At 29.4% G+C, this 18362-nt stretch overlaps 1 protein-coding gene across 3 annotated transcripts in view; it reads left to right on the top strand.

The window, feature by feature from the left end:
• SPARC (secreted protein, acidic, cysteine-rich) overlaps positions 1-11968 on the top strand; it is a 45425-nt gene extending 33457 nt beyond the window's left edge. For 2 of the 3 annotated variants that reach the window (XM_065515625.1, XM_065515627.1), the window contains exon 6: positions 10489-10645. Coding sequence is in view for 1 of the 3 variants with exons in the window: in XM_065515628.1 (XP_065371700.1) it covers positions 10489-10645; positions 10710-10791; positions 10992-11602; positions 11684-11743 (910 nt within the window). In the remaining 2 variants the exon portion in view is untranslated. Of the gene's footprint in view, positions 1-10488; positions 10646-10709; positions 10792-10991; positions 11603-11683 lie in introns of those variants that run through there. The other variant, XM_065515628.1, reaches the window with a different exon arrangement.
• The last annotated feature ends 6394 nt before the right edge of the window (positions 11969-18362 follow it).

The following is an 18362-nucleotide window of genomic DNA, read 5'->3' as shown; positions in this document are numbered from 1 at the left end:
GTAAAATTACCTTTTCTAGTTGGTCGACAAATTAAAATTTAATAATTTTAGTACCATTATTACAACTTGCCGTTATAGTTAAAGTTACCTTTAAGGGTACCTTTTTCTATTGCTTAAAGTTAACTTTAACGGCAAGTTGTAATAATGGCCCTTAATCTTAGAATACACTCAGGTCTCGTTTTATGCGTTAGATGCATAAATTGAATTCGCATAAAACGATACTCTAGCTTCATATAAAAACTAATGATTCAGATTTTAATAAAAAAATCAGTACAAAATCGCATAAAAAAAAATCAACAAAAATATATTTATTTAATAAAAATAAAAACAAAATACGTTAAAAAAAATATTTATAATTACAGAAAAAGTGAAAATGATCCAAAAAAAAATTAGCTAACACATTTTTTAAGGAAATTCTGTAAATATGCAGGATCAATCTGAATCACTGAATAATTGTCTGCATCGGTTTGGAATTGGTTCAACTAGATGATATAATCATATTGTCATCATATGCTAAAATATCATTTGCATCACTAGAATTAATCTAGTGAATAATAGGGGACGAAATCGAAGAATTTTTAGGAGCTTGAATTGCTTCTTTTCTTACAAAATAATTTGGCATTAAACTTTGCGATTTTTAATTTTTAAGTTGCTTATGATATCCGGAAAACAGATCAGTCAGTCCGCGATGAATCTTTAATTCTCTTTCCGGGTCTGTCTATATTAAGAATTTGATATTGCTAAAAACAAACTATAACCATTATATCAGTGATGCAAAATTGGTTTAATTTAAAAATGGTAAAAAGGTAAGGCCCTTAGGGCTCGGTTTTTGTAAACGAAGAATTAAAAAAAAAAGCTTTAAAAACCATCTAAAATTCAAAATCTTTTAAAATTCTAAAAAAAAAATTAATTTAAAAATCGCATAAATTTGAATCCGCATAAAACGAGACCTGAGTGTACTTTTATTAGAGCATACATCGTCAAAAAATATTGATATTATATTTCGATATTTTCGAAACTAAATCTTGTATATTTAAATTAATATTTCATGAATGGACAGAGATATGTATATTTTTTAGTGTTCACGCTGTATTTGTCAAATATTTCAACAATTAAGATAATTAATTCAAACTACAAGGGTATTCATATTTAGTGAAAATAATGACAATCAGCCCATTTTTCCTATTCAAAGTCTATGTTAAAAAAACGAAAAGGGAAAAAACTCCCGGGGATTTTTTTTTCATAATTGGGCTGAATAATAAATACTGCTATAAATTAAATTAAAAAAAGTTATATTTCGTAAGGAATTTAGTTTTTTTTTAGATTTAACTTCGTCGGCTCTCATAAATCTTTTATTAAAGATTTAAATATGTGCAAAGTTTTATTGGTTTTTGGCATAGCTCCGGTAATAAAACCATTAAATATATATGTTTTGTTATCACTGAAACAAATTGTGGCATTTTATATTAAAGTGTTTGGATACTGTTTTCTATTATTTTCATTTTACAAGGCCAACTATCACATCAATTGTAATTTAACCGACATTATACATTTTGTATTGTATTCGTATTTTTTTACACTTTTTTATTTGTTTGCGCGCGCCTTCTTGTCTTCCTTGATTGGGTAATTTAGATGCAATTTAATTGAAAAATATTAATCACAATCAATGTACGGTGGGAACTTTAAAGAAAAAAGACCTTTAAAATTATAAATTAGTTAAAGTCCCATAGAGAAAAATATAAACAATACAAAAAATTACAGTAAATGTTAAATAATATAACATAAAAACAAAATTTTTATTGCAGCTTTTTTTTAAGTTTTTTGAAAAAAATAAATTTCGAATTGTTTTTTTTTTAACTTTTTGTTTTAATTTTTTTAAATTTTAAAATTTTTTTGTTTTTTAATTTTTTTTTTGGTGAAAAAAAAATTCGGGTTAAAAAATATTTTGTTTCGATTTTGACCCATTGTAGGTCCAACTTACTATGGTCTTATATACATATGTATGTCGTTGCAAAGGTCTTTGAAATATCTATCATTAGATATCCATATTGTCTATATTAATGACTGAGTAATCCAGATATGTGTATGTAAAAAATCGAGGTTGTCCCAGTTTTTTCCTCATATCTCAGCCATTTGTGGACCGATTTTGCTGATTTTAAATAGCAAACTTCTCGAAAGCATGTCTGACAGAATTATTGAAGATTTGGATCAAGAAGATATCAGGGGTCTTCAGAAAATTGATTTCAACAGTCAGACAGACGGACATGGCTTAATCGACTCCGCTATCTATAAGGATCCGGAATATATACACTTTATAGGGTCGGAAATGAAAAATTTAGAAATTACAAACGGAATGACAAACTTATATATACCCTTCTCACGAAGGTGAAGGGTATAACAAGCCAATATTACTTGTTTACTATAAATTTATGGTATAAGGTTGATCTAATTTAATAGTTGCTACGAATTTATTTAAAATATTTGCAAGCTTTGCAAATATATCCAAATAAAACATTACCTGAATTATGGCGCGTGCTAAGAAAGCCAAAACAACGTTAAGTACAGTTTCGAACGTGAAAATAGCAGTACATAAATGTTTAAATTTTTTATCTGTTTCATCAGTGTACTACACCTGAACTTCCAAATAAAACAATTTTAGACAAGTCATATCAAAATTTCATTTGCTGGCAGACCACCAGTCTGCATCAGGCAAACTCCAAAACATGTACCACTATTTTAGTAAGTATGTAGTGGCTTTTTCCGTGGATTAATTTGCATCTTCCCCTCAGTCATATCGCTAACTTCTAAATTTAGTTCTGTTTTTATTTACTGGAATATTTTAGTGGACTACATTTAATGATTCTAACGATATTTTGATCGTCCTGAGGTGCAGTTTGGGTACGTTCGTAAATGCAGTAAATTTGTGCATCACTGCCGCAGTTATGCCAAGTTTTGTTGCTAATGCGTGATCAGCTGTTACAGGGTTTGCTTTTTCGAACGTTCTGCAAAATTTTCGGTTTATTATTCCTTTGTTATTTCAAAGTCTGGCTTAATTTTTGAAAACACCTTTCCCCACAAGACCGACTTTTTTGTCTTCCTTCCTGGAATTCTGATTCCATGTCCAACCTGGTTCTTATTATTAATTTTTGAATATTAAACGTAAAATCTTCCTCGGAACTATAAATATGATTTTTAATTTTTACTAACAATTATTGTTTAATACCACTACATACTTTTCCATTTTTCCACAATGTCAAATTTTCATTTATTTTAGTTTTTTTCAACAAAATATTCTAAAACGTGCACTATTGCATCAGAAACATAATTGTTGCAAAAAAAACATTTGACGTAAATCAGTGATGCATTTTTGAACATTTGACGTTAATTATGCTGCAGTGATGCACAACTACTGCATTTATGAACGTACTAGGGTATTCAATCGATTAACCGATTAATTTTGGACGGTTAACTGTTCGAATAATTTGAAATTGCCGATTTTCAAATAACAAATAAACCGATTAATTTGTGTCGATTAACCGATTAACCGAAATTCCTTTTTTTTGCACATTTTTGTATTTATTTTTCCGTTTCAATTCAAATACAAATTTCAAATTAAAATTATATATTTTTTAAACATGATTAGTGTGTATCAGGGCACACTTAGAAAGGTGACTGCATCACTACAACAATACAAAAACAACATGTACTTTGTTTTTGTTAAAAAGTGGTGAACTGTCAAAGTTGCCTGTTGTTGTTTTTGCTTTTGGGTTTGTTGTATTTTTCGCTACAACAACCACAAGTGAATTGACAATTCAAACTGAATAAAAAAAATAATCAGCTGTTTCATCGCAGTCACCTTTCTAAGTGTGTCCTGGTGTGTATATATAACAACTGACATATTTAATTTACATGTATGTATTTGAAACTTTGTTTGTATTTACATGTGTAGACGTAACTTTTTTTTGAAATGAGTCTTTTATCACAACTAAACGAAACTATTAAATTAAAAAAATCTAAAACAATCCAAAAAGGAATATTCTTTATCATGCTTTTGATTTCTCCAACATATACAATCAGCGAGAGAGTTTTTTTCCAAAAAAAAGTTTTATTAAATCTAAAGAAAAAAATCGTTTAAATTATATTATTTTTATAAAAGATTATTGCAGAAGATCTAACTAAAACCCTAAAAAACTCACACATCGCTCATTTGCTGCAACAACGTCATAATTCAAAAAAGTCGTTTCGAGAAAAACGTCTTTGAATATTTTATGACATTTTACTATTTTTTAAATAAATTTTCAACAAATCATGCGATTTCAGAAATATAAACAGTAGATGTTAATATCTTTCTAATCTGTATTTAACCAAATTTTCACTTATCTTATACTTATACTAGAAAACATGAATTTTAATTTTGATGTTTACAACAAAAAAAACTCACACACAAAAAATAATTGACTTTTTTGAAAACTGATGAAACTATATGAAAGATTTTAGAACAGCGTATATTTTGTATTACTCAGTTCATAAAACACGGATTTTGAGTTTTGACGTTGTTGCAACAAATAGGCGATATGTTTATAAAAATGATCTCAAATACCTTATTTGCTGTTTTTTATGTTTATGTACACAAAATTCGTTGTTGTATTTTCAATTTAAAATGAAAATATAAATTATTCGGTTAATCGAATAAATTTAAATTAACCGATTATTAACCGAATAAATCTAAACCTCGATTAATTATTTGCTCGATTAACCGATTAAACCAGAAACCCGATTAATTGAATACCCTAGAACGTACCCTTTTCCTTACACAGCCTTATCCTTATCTGGAAAAGTTTCTTAGTTTTAAAATTCATTTTCATTAAGCAATGTTGCAATTTTTTGCGCGAGTCACTAAAGCTTGCCACACACGGAATGATTTGTGATTGAAAATTTTACTTGTGATTTTGTTCGCGCACAGCCCCATTAACAAGTAACAAGACGTCGAACACGAACAAATCATACTCACAAATCAACCGTGTGTGGCCAGCTTAAAAAAATAATTTAACATTAAATATACAATAAATTCCTAAAATTTAACTAAATTTCACATTACTCTTAAAAAATATTAATAAAAACCTAAATGCAATAATCCAGTACTGGTATTCTCATATACACGAGTCATTTATTTTCGAAGTTGTCATAATTCTTCCAAAAATACTTACAAACAATGAACAGACAAAATTTTAATTTTACATTTTTTTTAAAAAAGTACGCCGTTTTAAAAAAATTTACTAGTGGTACTGCTATTTTCGTGTTCGCAACTGTATAACAAAAATAAGATGAAATATTAGGAGTTTATGTTCTTAAATATAAACAACTCTGGTTATTTATTAGCCCCACTGTTCTACAATCTCGACTCATATAGCCTAAGTGTACTATAACAAATAGTAACCATATTGTGTATCAAGTTAGCAACACATTTTCAAACTTTAGCAGACAGTAATACTATTTTGAGTGTCAATTTATATGAATAGGTTGAGTGCTGTTAGAAGAGACTAGGGATGCCAAATCCCAAAAATAAATAGAAAGCTAAATTTCAGCATACTTATAGTACATACTAATATAAAACAAGTAAGAGTGTTATATTCGGCTGTGGCGAATCTTGTATATCCACCATCAATATGTTGTTTTGGCCTTCTATGGGGACTTTAATCAGTATTTATGAATGAATGTATTATATCGATATTTATGTTAATATCATTATATTCAAATTATTTATTGACAATAAAATATTTTTCTGATATAGAGTTTATATTATTATGGACTGGTCCTCACAAAAGTTGATAGAAGGATTTATTTTCGTATACAACTTGGTTATTCAATTTTGTCACGATATTAATTATTATAAGACAATTATAAATGTTAAAGTCATTTTGTAAAGGGGACCATGTATGGGGACTAGGGACAAATGTAGCCCGGTTTCCGCAATATTTTACAGTATAAATTCTAGTACTTAGGAATTATTGTGTGCAAAATTGTATAAGGATTGCCGCATAATCAACATATTTATGACTGCTCAAACAGTATGAGGCTAGGGGAAATTATGGTCCATCAATTTCAATACAAAACAAAACTTATCAATAGAGAGTATATGCGGAAAATTTTAGCCAGCTGGCTTCTTTCGTTTGTGCCCTATAGTGTTTTAAACAGACAGACGGATATTTTTTGTTATAAAATAAAACAATACTTTTATATTTTTTTCAGTTTTGTTATGGATTTCACACTCTTATAAAGAATACGAATATAAATATGAACTATATTTTGTGTCAAATATATTTTAATTCAATTTTTACTTAGTGTATTAACGAAATAAATAGTTTTTATTGTTGAACTTGATGTATTTTGACATTTAACTAAAATCCCGAAGTCCCGAAAAATCCCGTGATCCCGGAATTTACATTTCTAAAATCCCGAATCCCGGTCTCGTTTGGCATCCCTAGAAGAGACTAACAAAATAGTTTGAACATTTTTGAGAGATGATTCTGCCAAATGACGTACATATTTCGGAAATGCACAATTCTCTGTGATCACTCAAAGGAAAAAAATACTGAACAATCTCTTTTTCGAAAATTCATGTATGGATCAGCTCCAATTAATTTTTTTTTTAAATCCTTGTCTAACTTCAAACTAACTTATCTGAATGAATTATCGATTTTGACCCATTTCAAAATGCTATGCTGATTATTAGAACACCAGCAGCATAGTAGGGTGTAATAGAAGTTTGCTCATATGGTTCCATGCATACACACACTATTCATTGTAATAAAGAAAAATGTTTCTGTTTAGTTTTTATTATGATACACATAATTTTTTTTCCCTCCTTTTAATTTTATATACAGTGACCGACAAAAGTCTACATACGACCATTATTTTCGTAACACGCGGACTTCTAAAACAATATTAATTAAATGTAATGATGCAGTTTTATAAAAAAAATGTAGACAAAAGTCTACATACGATCTGTACACTAAATAAACATTTTCCAGCGAATACAAATTTTCATTAAATTCAATATTTCGTTTGCCACCACGGGCATCTACAAGCGTCTGGGCATCGAAGCAACTAAATTTTCCAGTTCTGCGGACGTTATATTTTGCCATTCTTCTGGAAAGTTCTCCTTTAACATTGGTGTACAAGTAATAAGATGTTTTCGGATCTTCCGTTGTAAAATTTCCCACACGTGCTCAATAAAATTTAAGTCCGGGCTTTGAGGTGGTGTGTACAATTGTCATGGAGCATGGTAGAGTAGCAAATCTTTGACAATTTGAGACCAATGTTTCGGATCGTTAGCTGAAAAATCCAACTTTAACCAAGAGTTAAAATATCAACGGATGCTCTCAAGTTTTGTTCCAAAATTGATTTGTACTGATAACGATCCATATTATCCTCAATAAACACTAACTTTTCCACTCCAGAAGCAGCGACAGTACCCCAAACCATCACACTGCCAACACCATGCTTAACTGTAGCGAGTAAGTTTTTCGGATCCATTGCTGTAATTGTTTTGTGCCATACTTTATCTCTCCCATCACTTCAAAATATGTTATACTTCAACTCATCAGTGAACAAAATTCGCTTCCAGAATTCCATGTCTTTTTCAAAGTGCTTTTGGGCGAATTCCAAACGAAGTTTGCGATCCGTTCGCTAATTTACGAGGAGTTCTGCTTTAATTACCATTATTATTTAAGGTTCTTTGAATTGTTCGTGGATGAACAATAACTTCTGATCTTGTTGCGAGTTCTTTGGCCAATTTTGTGGTATTTACTTTTGAGTTTTTGTTGACTTCTTTTAAAATGAAGATTACATCTCTACGATGTAGTTTCTTTGGGCAACCACTTCGCGGCTTGTTTTTAACTCTACCAGTGTTTTTAAAGTTACTGAATATTGTTTGAACTGTAGACTTAATAAATTGCATGCTTATCTGTTAGTATTCAAAAAAAAACCATTACATGCTGTGGTCGTATGTAGACTTTTTGTCAATGTTTTTTTATTGTTTTTTGAATAATTTTGCAAGTTTACATAGCAACAAAATTTTTTTTTGGTGCATAGCAATAAAAATAGATTTCAAACAAAACTGCATTATTATTTTTTTATTTACTAATAAAGTGGCAAAAATTGTGGTCGTACGTAGACTTATGTCGACCACTGTACATTACCCACAACAAATTAATATGAAAAAAAAACAATAGTAAACTAAATATTACGGGTATGTGTGCCATGTCCCTGAAAATATAAATTACTACAAAAAGATAAGGAGAATTGACCTTTCATGTTGAAAACTTAAATAAAGCTTTATTTAAAATAATCGAAATTGTTCAAGATTTCTTTAAAACTGTCAATTATGTATGAATTTTAAAAATATTTTTGTTTCATACATTTTACTTATTTAATATTGCTTTGTGTGTAATTATACACGGCTTATCATCTAATCCTTATCAATTCGTTAATGCTCTGTTCACAAACTCAATATTTGTATTTCCGTTGATGAAACCATTTTTTATGTACACATACAATATATTTTTTAATTTTGAAGGGGTGTTTCTTTAGGAGATGTTATACAGTGCCGCTCAATTTTTATTTTTAATTTAAAAACTCAAATGTGCCAAAAAGTTACGTTTGATAACGTGTGTATTCCCACAAGAGAATTTTAGACAAGAAAAACTCGTTTATTTTGTTCACTTTAAATATGGCTTAAAATGTTTTGAAAATACTTATCATTAACTTTTAATGAAACTCTTGATCTAAAATGGAACTCCTCTTTTTAAAACACTCTGTATCTGAAATCAAATGTATGTACAAATACATGTGTATATATGAACGTCCACATAAAAAATGATCTCATTTTTTTTGTAAATATTGTTTACATTTAATATTTTTAAAATTTCAAAGAATTTTGATCTTCATTATTTTTTTTTTATTTGGTTGTTTCTCTCTTTTTGCTCAATTGGAAAATACTACAACTCTTTATTCTCACATGATTTGTATTTTAGAAATAAATCTTAATTGTAAGATTTGCAATTATATTTCTATGTTTGCAATGCATTTTTCCTATTTTTTAACTCTTTATGGAATTGTATTTGTGTAATGGAAATAATGACGATGCCTGCATTCATATGAAATACATTTCAAATGTAAATATTAATTACAAAAACTGATGTTCAACAGATGTATTTGATTGCAAAATTATGCAGTACGAAAACGAAATGTTTGATATATTTAAATAAATGAATTCGCCAATTGGTCAAGGCAACATTTTTTTCGTATTATTGATCATAAAAATTTCTTTATTTCTACTAAATTTTTAAGGTAAATAAAAAAACTACTGTGAAATTTTCAATAGCGGTATTCACTTTTAAGTGCGAATGGTCTAGCATCATTGCAAATGCAACATTTTACCGTAATCCAATAACAAAATACACACAAAAACATTTACAATTTTGCATTTGCAATGATGCAATACCATTCGCACTTAACAGTGAACTGCGCTAATAAGTTCAATTTACCAGGTAATGATTACATTGTGTAATAAATTACTGGTGTAATTACCACTACCTTGTAATTCGATTTTTTGCAATTGTATAAAATAATAACTCCATAAAAGGTTTTCGCTAATGGGAATTCATTATTGGGTAATTCCACTTTAATTTGACTCGGTGTGGATTATCACAAACTCCTATTTCTTTGAAATTTAAAGTATATTTTCTACTAATTTTCTGACGAATAACTCCAAATCCATATAATTAATTTTGTATAGCCTTCTAAAGTTAGATATCTCGGACATTTTTCTATAAAGAGAACAATGTTTAGGATAGAATAACTTTAGAACGTTATTAATTTTTTACAAGTGTAGTGCGTAATTTTTAACTCACTAAAAGTCCTTCTACGACGCGAAGTTTTTATTTGTACTAGGATCGCCTGGTGGTCAAAATCCGTCCACTAATAACGTTTGTGTACAAATACGTGTATTTAGATGTGTATAAACATGTTGTTGTTGTTTTTCAAGCAAATTTAAAACGCTTTTTACCACTTTTATGAAAAGAATTTTTTAAAAATAAATTATATTGTGCACATCTAGAGAAAATAACCTTTTAAACCATATAAGTTTCATCAATATTGGTGGACAATAACATACTTAAAAGTGTACCACAAAAAAACGTGTGGCCTATTTAACAACAAAAATCGTAATAGTTTGAAATACCCCTAGATTTCCTCAAGTTTGCCGTTTAAAAAAGTTCATTCATTTAAAGCCATCACAAGTTAGTATTTAATAAATAGTAAATGGAAAAACAGAGAGCCAGATAATGAGAAACAAAATACAAAGTCTCTCTCTACTCTTATCATCATATACATACATATGTATATTATTTTTAGTATTTCTTTTAATTTTTCGACTAAATCAAAAAAACAATACAATTTAAACATTTATAACCATTTGAATTTTAGAACCATGAAGTGGGCTCTGTTGATGCTCGTTGGCCTGTTGGCCTTTGCTCATATTAATGCTGACGAAGAAGATATTAGTGATTTGGATGATATGGATTTGTTCGATTTAGACGAGAGTGATGAAGAACTTTTGAGACAATTGGAAGAAAAGAATCTTGTAAGTGTAAACTATTATAAGACAAACAAAATTCTTTATTAAATACAATTTTTGGAATTCGCAGAATAAAGATATTGAACGCGAAAATGAAATTGCTACAAAATTGGTAGCTGAAACTAATCAATTGTTGAATCCTGTTATTGAAAGTAAGTTTATTGTCATTTGAATAATATAAAAACTAAAATTAAAAACAATTTTAGAAAATTGTTTTTAATTCAACAAATTTTTAAATTAAAACATAGGGCCTCATTTTGTAAAATGCAACGTTTCTGAACGCTTCGTTTTATAAAATGAGGCAATTAATTTAAAAAATTTATTTTGTATATTCAATTATCTTTCCTTTTAGTTGATCCCTGCGAAAAAATGCACTGCGGTGCTGGTCGTATTTGCCAACTTGAAGGCGTTGAGGCTAAATGTGTCTGTATTCCCGAATGCCCCGAAGAAACCGATATACGTCGTCGTGTTTGTACCAATAAAAATGAAACTTGGTCTTCCGATTGTTCAGTGTATCAACAACGTTGTTTGTGCGATACTAAAGCGCCCGGTTGTCTTAATCCCGATAATAGCCATTTGCACATTGACTACTACGGTGAATGCCATGACCAAAAGGAATGTACCGAAGAGGAAATGAAAGATTTCCCCCGTCGCATGCGTGATTGGCTTTTCAACGTTATGCGTGATTTGGCCGAACGTGATGAACTCACTGAACATTACATGCAAATGGAATTGGAAGCTGAAACCAATATGACTCGTCGTTGGGCCAATGCTGCCGTTTGGAAGTGGTGTGATTTAGATGGTGACACTGATCGTTCCGTCTCACGTCACGAACTTTTCCCCATTCGCGCTCCTTTGGTTAGTTTGGAGCATTGTATTGCTCCTTTCTTGGAATCATGTGACTCGAATAATGACCATCGTATCACATTGATCGAATGGGGTGCTTGTCTTGGATTGGATGCTGTATGTTTTCGTTTTTCCTCATTTTCGCTTTATACAATAATCTTTGCTTATTTATTTTTTTTTTCTTTTTTCTTATCACAGTCTGACCTTAATGAACGCTGTGATGATATACAAAAAACTGTGCCTCATTTGTTGGGTTAATTTCATCACAACGGAAGTTGTTCAATCACAATTTATGAAACACATCTCTTTGTTTTTATAAAAGCCAAAACTTTATAAAATATATGTATAAATTAAGAGTTTTATTTTACAATCTACTACTTTATACTGTATACACAATTTCCGAATGTAATTTTTAATGCCAAATATTTTGTAATAATTTTTATTAATAAACTAGAATTGTAATAAAATTTTCATAAACCAGAATTTCTCAGTGCAAATCAGAATATTGTTCATTTAATGTAGAAGGGACGCGTCTCAAATAGGTTTCACAAAATTAATACTCAATTAAATTTTCAAAATTAAATTAAATGTTCAAGTATGTGATGGAAATCGATTTCGAAAACAAAATGTTGACTAAATTCTTTGAAATTGTTTTGCTATTAGTCATCTTGGTTTCGCTAAAAAAAATGCCATTGCTTCAAAAATTATACTTGTAATCGGTCAAAATACATCACACCTTTCCAAAGAAAGAAAATATGAACAAAATCAAAGTTTGACGTTATAGGGCTAAATATTGAAAACTCTCCCTCGTGATTCTACCTTCTACAATTATTGTATCATGATCATGAAGTATATATAAAATTTTTGGCTCGAGTTCATTTATTTGTAATAATTCAAATATAGTCTGAAGTCATTTGTCAGACTAGAGTGCCCCACTAACGGCATTATCCAAGATCTATCGTAAACATGATATATTTAAGTCACTATTGCTCTGATCTGTTGGTAATAACTACATTAAATGAATTATATTATTATTGACATCGTTAGAATCTATTGTTGCTTCCTATTTTTATTTTCTAGAGTGTAAATCGTTAACGGTACCTTAAATATTGTGTGCCACTAAATTAAGCTTGTTTTTTTAGCATTATAAAAAACACTTGGGAACAAATCAAGATCACCGTAACAGTTTATATTTTCATAATTTTTTTTCTGTTAATATTCACATTTTCTGTATTGTCGGTCTTCGGCCGGGTGAATGGACTTTTAACTCTGGGGTGTATCGAACACCGGCTTCGCTAAAATCACTTTTCCGGTATATCAAAATTTTCTGAAGTACTGTCATATAAATTCTTGGTTAATATTGGTTCACAATATTAATAAACTACCATATTATATATCATATTAAAGGTATAGTGAAGCACTATTCAATGATACCCATAACGATCAGTTTGTTTTCCAAATATATGAGAAATGTACAATTATATGTATTGATTTTAAATTCCCATAACTCTTAAACTAAGAGAGAGCAGGCAAAAATATTAACGTTTTTGTGCTTCTAATTATGAGAGCTATCAACACCAAAAAAATTATAAAAATGCAAGCTGTTTCGCTTATCTTGATTTATACCAACACTTGTTTGGCATCAATCCAAGTTTTCCATAATTGTTATAAAAACAAAACAAATTTAAATTAGAGACGAAGATCTCTTTTTATTGTAAATAAATATTCACCCCTATCGTGAAAAACATGTGAAATTTATGTTCCCATGAAATATCCATTTCCCTCGAAGGGAAAATTGCTATCGTGATATTCCCCTGAACTTTTCATTCACAATAGTTGATTTTGTTCGTAACAGCTGTCTATTGTTTACAAAATTTCACAACATGGGGAATTTTTTCACGTGAACAAAGTTTATGAACGAAAAATGGGAAAAGGGAACATATTTCATGTGAAATATTGATTCGCGATAGGGGTGATTACCTCGTAGAAGGAATATGTTGTGTATTAAAATAAGACGCACGTAGTTCTTATGTCAAAGACAAAACGAAGAGTGTTTTATGGGGGCAGAATCAAACATTTTTGGAAATAAATCTGGCATTTCTAAACGGCTGGTCCGATTGGGATAAAATTTAACGTGGGCGTAGCCAAGGAGTTTAACACATTAAAATGGGTCATACAAATGATCCAGGGGCGGCGCTATGGTGGCTTAAAGTAGGGTACCTTCGACATGTAAAATTTTTAAACACGTGCAAAATTGCCGAGTGTGCTATTTATCTCTTCTAATTTTGGAGTTATAGTCATTTAAAAATTTGGTCATACCTTGGCCCGCTATTTTAAATATATAGGGCATAATTTTGGACCGAATGGACTCGAGTTTTTTTGTTAGTTAGACAACTAAATTACCAATAATATACAAAAGATTTGAGGTCAATATCTATTATGGATCCAAAAATAAACGATTTTCAATTTAAATATTAAAAAAATAGATTTTTGCCGTTTTTTGGGCGAAAAGGTGACTTAACTCTTTTTTAATTAAAAAAAAACTTTCTTTAAGAACGTATAACAATTTTATATTTTTCTGTAAGGTATCTTTACGGAGAACATTTTGGTATAAAAAACATGTCCCATTTTTTCAAGATCTAGCCGAGCGCTTTCCAAAAATATTAAAATCTTTGAAATCGGATGGGAAATAAAAAAATGGCACGTGTTTAAAAGTTGTACATGTCGAAGGTACCCTACTTTGAGCCCCCATATCGACGCCCCTGGAGCATTTGTATGGCCCATTTAAATAAGTTGAACTCGAATATTCCTTGGCTAATTCCACTTAAAATTTTATCCCGATCGGATCAGCAGTTTTGAAATGCCAGATTTATTTCCAAAAAAATTCGATTCTGCCCCAGTGTGTAATGCAAGCATAATTTGGAGGCAAACAATATTTAAGGCACCGTTAACGGATTACTCGCTAGAATCGAGTAAAATACTTCCAACAAAGTTTCAAATAAAATTAATCAACAATAGATTCTAACGTTGTTAAAAATTAGTGTAATATATGATTCGACTACCATGCGCGAAATATCGTTTCTGTGGAACAGGCGGTAGGTACGCCTAGTTCTCAAAAAATACTGAAAACATAAAATACTATACCTTTTTATGTCGAGGGTTTATATTCAAATAGTGCTACAGTATACGCTCGCTAATTAGAACCGCTTTGTTTTTGAGGCAATACTAATTTCTGAATTATTCTAATTTCTGGACGTTTTTTTTTCGAATAAAAATTAAAAAATTGAGTAAATTTACGTCCAAAAACTAAAAAAAAAACACTTAAATTTTTTTTTAATTCAATTTTATTTGAAACAAGAAAACAAAACGTAACAATTCAGTCCAATACAATGTATTTTTATAAATTAAATTAAAAAACATAACAATTCAGTCCAAAAAACTAAAATATTTTATGTATTTAAAAAAAAAATTTAATAATAAAGTTAAAAATTATTGGAGGGATAGCTTGCACAGTGGCCAAATTTACAACTAATCTTTGTTTGACATATAATCAGTTATATTTGTTTGTATTTTTGGTTTCATTGAATCCGAAATATCATTACGGAGAGCCAAAAGATTGCAAAAGATGTTGTCACATTAAAATCTATGGCTAACCGGTTCCCTTGTACGCCTTTGTCAAGCTTTTCTAATATTTGACTTTAGTTTCCAATGGTAAAGTGTTTTTATACCCTTCACCTACGTGAGAAGGGTATATATAAGTTTGTCATTCCGTTTGTAATTTCCACAATATAATTTTATGACCCTATAAAGTATATACATATATTCTGGATCCTTATAGATAGCGCAGTCGATTAAGCCATGTCCGTCTGTCTGTCTGTCCGTCTGTCTGTCTGTTGAAATCAATTTTCTGAAGGCCCCAGATATTTCCGGGATCCAAATCTTCAACAATTCTGTCAGACATACTTTCGAGAATTTTGCTATTTAAAATCAGCAAAATCCGTCCATAAATAACGGAGATATGAGCAAAAATCCGAGACAACCTCTGAAAATTTCATCAAAAAACACAATGTATTGCATGCTTTGACAAAAAAGCAACAAAACGTATGTTTGGATGTGCATGCTTTGCGTATTTTGTTTTTCTTTTGTGTTTTGTTTCTTTTGGCGTTGTTGTTGGTTTTTATACAATTAAACGTATGTTTGGATGTGTGTTGGTTTCATTGCCTTGCGTATTTTGTTTTTTCTTTTGATGTTTTGTTTCGTTTGGCGTTGTTGTTGTTTTTTGTGTTCTTGATAAATTTAGGATGCTGTACGCTGAAAGTGGTCAATGTATATACATATATACTAATTATAAAAAATAATAATGCATCCACAACAAAGGTGAAGGGTATATAAGATTCGGCATAGCCGAATATAGCACTCTTACTTGTTTTACTTTAGAATTTTAAATTCGAATTTCACAGCGTTTATTGTATTGTATTGCAAACACTGATTCAAATTTCTGGACGATCGAATTACTCAAAGCTCTAATTTGTGAGCGTCTACTGTATTTGCAAAATCAAAACTGTTTTTTTGTTAACTTTAAGAGTAATAACTAAAATTTATTTTACACTATTTGACCGCCCCAGCTTCGCCCGGTAGCATTTTTTTTTACTTTCTTCTGAAAATTTCGATTCGAATAAAAAATAAATCAGCCAAATCGTTTCAGCCGTTCTTATGTGATGCCATTACATACATGGACCATTTCATTTTTATATATCGTCACCTAAAATGCAAAACAACGTATCATCAAAAAAATTCGAAATTGATTTTATTATTGATTACGATTCACTACATCATATTACATATGTGTACAAAATTTTAAACTTTTACTATCAAAAATAACCATGTTATAACCAAAATTGAAACTAAAGTATCATCAAGTATATGATTTCCTTAAACAAAATAACGTATACGCTTTGAGTAATTAATTAATAAATCGTTTTTACGTAATTTTAGGTAGTATCCAAATCTTTTTTTAATAAATTTGTTGCAATTGAATATTTTTTGCAGTCTTAATGAAAATTTAATCAAGAACCTTTTTTAGTTTAAAAATGTAGTTGTTAGTAATTAAAATAAAAAAACATAATTTAAAAATGAAAATATATAAACTGCTTTTATTTAAAATAAAAAAAAAATATTTTTGTTTAAGTTTTTATTTTTTCATAAAAATTTATATTGATACGTTTTTTTGTTTCAGAAAATAACAATTCAAAAAAACGTAAGCCACATATCTTAAAGTGTGCTTTGAAAAAATTAGTTTTTTTTCATAAAATATATTTCTAGAGTCATTGTAATTCAGATTTGAAAATTTGCTCCTCCTATAAACTTATGAAAAGTAATGTTACGTTATTTTGCATTTTAGGTGAAGATATGTATGTATTGTGTATAAATATTGTTTATAGAGCGTATGATAAATATAAATATGATGTACATATAGGGTTGCCAGATTCAGATTTGCAAAAAGCTGGACATTGGGGTATAAAAAGCTGGACAAATCAAAAAAAAACTGGATATTAAAGAAATTACTGAGAAAATGTTAATTTTGATTTGTGTAAATAATTTTTATTAAAATATATTTTTATCTATTGTAATCAACATATATTTGTATTACACGGTACATGGAAACATGGAAAACTACAAAGCGTGGGTTATAGGTTTTGTTGAGTACATTACAAATTGTGTCAAAAACTTTTTCGTATAATTAGTAAATAATAAAAAATCAAAACAAAAAAATGCGTTTTTATATAATAGAAGTACAGGGTCGCTGTGGACCTTGTACTTCGTATAAGGGCAACTTCTCCTCAACCGTCGGAGGGTTAAAACAGTAAAAACTCTTTCACAAAAAGCTTTGCTTACTGGTACTGAAAATACGAAACATATAACTTTTCTTAAATTCTTGAATTCATTCCTTTCACCTTTGGTAATAAAATAGGATCATATCATTTGACAAATCTCTTGGTATTTGTTTATAAACTTCGCGAAGGCTGCAGTAATCGATATATGTTAAGTTTATCGTTATCTATTTCTTCAGATATTTGAAGGTTTTGCGGAAGTTTTTGTAAATCTACCCATGAAAATATGTTTTTATTTTAATTTTAAAAATGCTATTTTTTAAAAAAAACGATTTTCTAAATAGCTGACCGCTGTTTTTGAAAAGTCTTCTACTTCAGTCTTAAAAGTTTTTTGTTCATTAGGCGAAATTTTTTTAAAATGCTGTTAACTTTGGCTATTTATAAGTACGGTCATTATATCGACATTTTGGCATTTATTTTTTCCTTTCTTAAAAAAATACATACACTTTTTTATAAATAATATAGATATTATTGTCGAAAATTTCTATTTAGCTGGACAAATAAAATTTTAGCTTGAAACTGGACAGGCATCAAAAAAGCTGGACAATCCAGCCAAGTCCAGCCAGGCTGGCAACCCTATGTACATAGGTAATAAATAATATTAATCATGCGTATATGAGAATCAGCATAGCTTATTTTTAAGATATAGGTGCCTATTATGAACTAAATTCGATTTTCGACTGTAGTCGAAATAGCTGATCAAACGAATTGTCATTTGGTATTATGGCGCACATTCGTTGCTTACAACCTTAGACCTGCATAAAATTAACGAAAATATTTCAGTTAGTGGTATTTGGTCCACTAAAAACAAATAAAATTTCAAATACTTACATTTAATTTTATTTGCAGTGTCGATAGCAAAATTGTGATCGTTGAAAAATTCAATGCACAACGAAATTTTCGACAGAGATGCCAACTTATAATACGTCTGACATGCTTAAGGATTTTGACGTTTTCGTTAAAATAGTAATACCATATTAATTAAA

Source organism: Calliphora vicina, chromosome 1 (genome assembly GCF_958450345.1).
Source record: "Calliphora vicina chromosome 1, idCalVici1.1, whole genome shotgun sequence".
Taxonomy (NCBI): domain Eukaryota; kingdom Metazoa; phylum Arthropoda; class Insecta; order Diptera; family Calliphoridae; genus Calliphora; species Calliphora vicina.
This window is presented reverse-complemented; position numbering and strand designations above follow the sequence as displayed.